This window comes from Streptopelia decaocto, assembly GCF_964273445.1.
Source record: "Streptopelia decaocto genome assembly, contig: HAP1_SCAFFOLD_226, whole genome shotgun sequence".
In the NCBI taxonomy this organism is placed as follows: Eukaryota; Metazoa; Chordata; class Aves; order Columbiformes; family Columbidae; genus Streptopelia; species Streptopelia decaocto.
In genome coordinates this window covers 62,754-67,181 of record NW_028116888.1, presented here as the reverse complement: position 1 = coordinate 67,181, position 4,428 = coordinate 62,754, and the positions used below count along the sequence as shown (strand labels likewise).

At 50.0% G+C, this 4,428-nt stretch overlaps 1 protein-coding gene across 1 annotated transcript; it reads right to left on the bottom strand.

Annotated features, from left to right (window-relative positions):
- Nucleotides 1–2,753: 2,753 nt before the first annotated feature.
- On the bottom strand, nt 2,754–3,710 carry LOC309452027 (olfactory receptor 14A16-like; the record flags this gene model as incomplete). The annotated part of the gene is made up of 1 exon (XM_082076708.1): nt 2,754–3,710. One exon carries the CDS (start codon nt 3,708–3,710, stop codon nt 2,754–2,756), a length of 957 nt encoding a protein of 318 aa, XP_081932834.1.
- Between the last annotated feature and the right edge of the window lie 718 nt (nt 3,711–4,428).

Below are 4,428 nucleotides of genomic sequence, written 5' to 3'. Positions count from 1 at the left end.
TTCTATGTCCTCTCCTACCTCTTTTATATCTTATTGTTTTCCTTCTTCCTGGTTGCTCATGGTGAATTCGCTACCTGAAGTGCAAAGCCAATCCCACACCCAGAGATGAGATCTTGTTTATTCCAGAGTTGTGCAAGTCTGGATGCTGGAATGAAACCAGCACAACAGATAGAGAAGGAACATCTATTATATACAAATCTTATCCCTCCATTCAGACCCTCCCGGCAATCCTTAAGAGCCAAGTGATTACACATTTGCATATTGGTTACATAATCATTTTACCACTACACATGCTTGTTGAGAGAGGGTCCCGGGCTGAGCCTGGGGCTCCCATCCTGGGGATGTGTGTTTTAGTATTATAATGAGCGTAAAAGGAGCAAAGCTCAGCTAAAGGTCACTTTATGTAACAGTCTTGAGACAGATCTTAAAACAAGACTCAGCCAATTGTGCAGGCTCCAGAGTGTCTGCGCTGCAAGGACAGTATTCTTTGCAGGTTCTGATTAGGTGTTTTAAATGTCACTTTTATCTTTATTAGCAGAGCAAACTGACCAAAATTGAGTGGATTTACATGTTTTAGGTTTGCAATTGCAGGCAGGATTCATTCTTTTAACTGGTAAGGACTACATCGTCTGTCTTCAAACACCTCTCCAAGGTAAAGACTCATTGAACCATAGAATAACTCAGGTTTGAAGAGAGCCCTGAACATCATCTTGTCTCACTCTCCTGCTCAAGGCAGGGTGCACCAGGTGAGGTTGTTCTAGGCCTCTGACCAGCTTTACATCCTCCACAAAGGAGCTGAAAATGTGCTCCATGACATAATGAAGAGGCACAATAAAGCCGTTGGACAGTGTCGGCCCGAGTACTCATCACTGAGGAATGCCACAAGAAACTGGCTGAAGACAGGACTTTGTACCACCTGTGAGGTTTGGGTTTGGTCATGCTGCCAACTCCCAACCCATCACAACATCCACATCTGCATCCCAGATCTCACCAATCTGCTCTAAGGCACCACAGGAGACCATGTCTGGGGCCTTGCAAAACTCCATGTACTCAATATGCCTTTCTTTCCCCTGCCTATTTGGGTTCAGCAATTCCTTCCTTGTCCTTCAACTGCCTGGAGATGCCTGCAGGAGAATGTGGCCCGTCACCCTCCCAGGGACAGACATAGCCTGAGCATCCTGTCATTCTCCCAGTTCTCCTTCCTGCCATTCCTGAAGATGGGTTTGACGTCTGCCTTTCTGAGGGACCTCTGAACCTCTCTGATCACTCTGGCACTTCTGAGACCACAATCCAGAATTTCCCACAGGGAAAGAGGGGCAGGTGTAGGACTGTGTAGAACAGCATGTGATGGAGATGGCAAAGGTGATGGAGCAAACAGGGACACTTGCAATGAGCCTGTCCAATAGAGCTGAGATGAATCTCACTGGGCCGCTGGGGTTTGTCTTTGGAGTAACATGCAGAAATATCAGGGTTCTGTCAGGTGTCCACATCTGAGCTGGCCTCATGGACTCTTAAAACACATTGAGATATTCAGGGATAGACAATTTCCCTTTTATGCACAGAGGCGGGAGTCACAGTGTCCCTCTGACCTCCTCTTCCTATTCCAAAAGGATGGGAGGCACCTCAGCCCCATGGTGTGTTGTCATGTTCTGCACTCATCTTTGATGTCCCTCATCATTAGGAGTGGACATTGGTTCAAGGAAGCACATCCCAATGCTGCTTTCTGGTGTTTTCCTATGGGATATTAGTCCCAAGATGATGTGACCTCAATAAACTCTCTGTCTCAATGGCCTTCATGGAACCCCAAGGAATAGCTGATGGTGTTTGTGCTGTCTTGCGTTCATGTCAACTCACGTACATGATGTGCATGCTCACATCTCATCTGTACAAAGCAAACATAAACCTCTCACCTACTCATTTGGTATAATTCCATGGAGGGAAATAGACCTCTGAGCTGGGGTGAGAGGGCAGTGCTGGAAATGGTGGTTGTGAGGGGCCAGTCCATGGTGACTGACCTGAGGCTTCTTCCATGGGATGACCAGTGCACAGGGGCACAGCCCAACCCCTGCTCTGCTGGTCCTGCAGGTCTCTGGCAGGAGCCTGGCTGTGAGAGGACACTGCTGTGTGCCAGCCCTGCACACACACACTGTTCAGCTGCACACTGATGTTTAATCTGTGACCATTTTCTTGCTCATATGTTTGCGAGAAGTTTTGGAAGAAGAGCCAAACCTTCAGGCCCTGCCCTGAGGAGATCACCTTTCTATCTGGAAAGGCTGTTGTGAGGCCAGCTCTGTTACAGCAGTGCCCATTGCCTGTCTCTGCCTGCGCTCACAGGACCGACACACACAGGACGGTGACCAAGCTGCCAGAGCACTCAGGCCTTGCACCAACACCAGGGATGAGAAGGAGAGTGTGGGAGTGAAACCAGAACAGCTCTGGAAGAACAAGCGCTGGTGCTCCCTGGCAGGGCTGACATGATGGACTCTTTTCCCTTCCACCCATCATGGGAACCATCCCTGAAGCTTTAAAAAGGCATTGCAGGAAGGATATAGTGAAAAATGAGTCACTAAAGAGCTCTTTATTTTGTTTAAAGACAAGGAGACCACAGCTCCTCATTTAAACAACCAGTGGCTATAAAAGAAAAGCAGACAGAGAATTAGGAAAACGGACCACAACATTATCACAATAAAAACCCTACTAACAACAACAGACAATCCAGATGAAAGGCTGGGTCTGTAGTTACATTAAAACAACTATGCAGAAGTAGATGAGCAGTTTCTTGATTCAGAAAACCATCCAGTCATCAGTTTCCTCAGGGCATCCTTGAGCTGCTGGTTCCTCATGCTGTAGATGAGGGGGTTCACTGCTGGAGGCAGCACCGAGTACAGAACTGACACCACCAGGTCCAGGGATGGGGAGGAGATGGAAGGGGGCTTCAGGTAGGCAAACATGGCAGTGCTGAGGAACAGGGAGACCACGGCCAGGTGAGGGAGGCAGGTGGAAAAGGCTTTGTGCCGTCCCTGCTCAGAGGGGATCCTCAGCACGGCCCTGAAGATCTGCACATAGGACACCACAATGAACACAAAACACATAAAAGCTAAACAGGCACTGACCACAATAAGCCCAATTTCCCTGAGGTAGGAGTGTGAGCAGGAGAGCTTGAGGATCTGGGGGATTTCACAGAAGAACTGGCCCAGGGCATTGCCCTTGCACAGGGGCAGTGAAAATGTATTGGCCGTGTGCAGCAGAGAATAGAGAAACCCAGTGGCCCAGGCAGCTGCTGCCATGTGGACACAAGCTCTGCTGCCCAGGAGGGTCCCGTAGTGCAGGGGTTTGCAGATGGCAACGTAGCGGTCGTATGACATGACAGTGAGGAGAAAATACTCGGTTGAAATGGAAAAGACAAACAAAAAAAGCTGTGCAATACATCCTGTGTAGGAGATGGTCCTGGTGTCCCACAGGGAATTGGCCATGGATCTGGGGACAATGGTGGAGATGGAGCCCAGGTCGAGGAGGGCGAGGTTGAGCAGGAAGAAGTACATGGGGGTGTGGAGGTGCTGGTCCCAGGCTATGGTGGTGATGATGAGGCCGTTGCCCAGGAGGGCAGCCAGGTAGATGCCCAGGAAGAGCCAGAAGTGCAAGAGCTGCAGCTCCCGTGTGTCTGTGAACGGCAGGAGGAGGAACTGGGTGATGGAGCTGCTGTTGGACATTGGCTGCCTGTGGGCACGAGGACCTGTGCAAGGAGGAAAGATATTACATGTTAAGGGTGACTTCTCTAAGGAAAATAAACATGCTGTTTCTCATTGAAAATCCCCTCCCTGATGGAGGGATGTTTCCGCTCATTCTCTCTTTCTACTAAGTTTGAATAACAGTTCATCAGAGTTTAAAATGCAGCTTGGGCATCTAGATACCATGAACACACCTCTGGGTCAAGACCCCCTGTGCTGGTGTCAGAACAAAAACTGACCCACACTCCCACCCCAACCCCAGAGAGCAAGAGCACCAGGGACAGGTGGAGAAACAGGGAAGGACACTGCAGTGCTACCAGAAAATAAAGCAAGGACAGAAAGGCAGACGGGCATGCTGTGGAACCTTCTCCTGACTGGGCTGTGCTGCTGCCACTCACATAATGACACTGTAGAGCAAGTACTTTTAGCACCTTTTTTGTGTACCACGTTGCAGGAACCCTTCACCTGGAGGTCCAGCTGCTGAGGTGGAGACTCGTGACCTGGACCCCATGGCTTTGGGGCAGAGGGTCTGCTGGGGATGAGAGAAGACCAGAGGTTGCACTGGGAAATGTGTCTGTGCTGCAGGGGATGGCAGGGGGGTCCTGAATCCCCTCCCCAGCATTTCTGGTCCATCTCCCTTTCCCTGCCCATGTCTGTGCTGCCTGCAGCTGTGTCTCTGTCCCTGGTCTGCTCCCTGTCA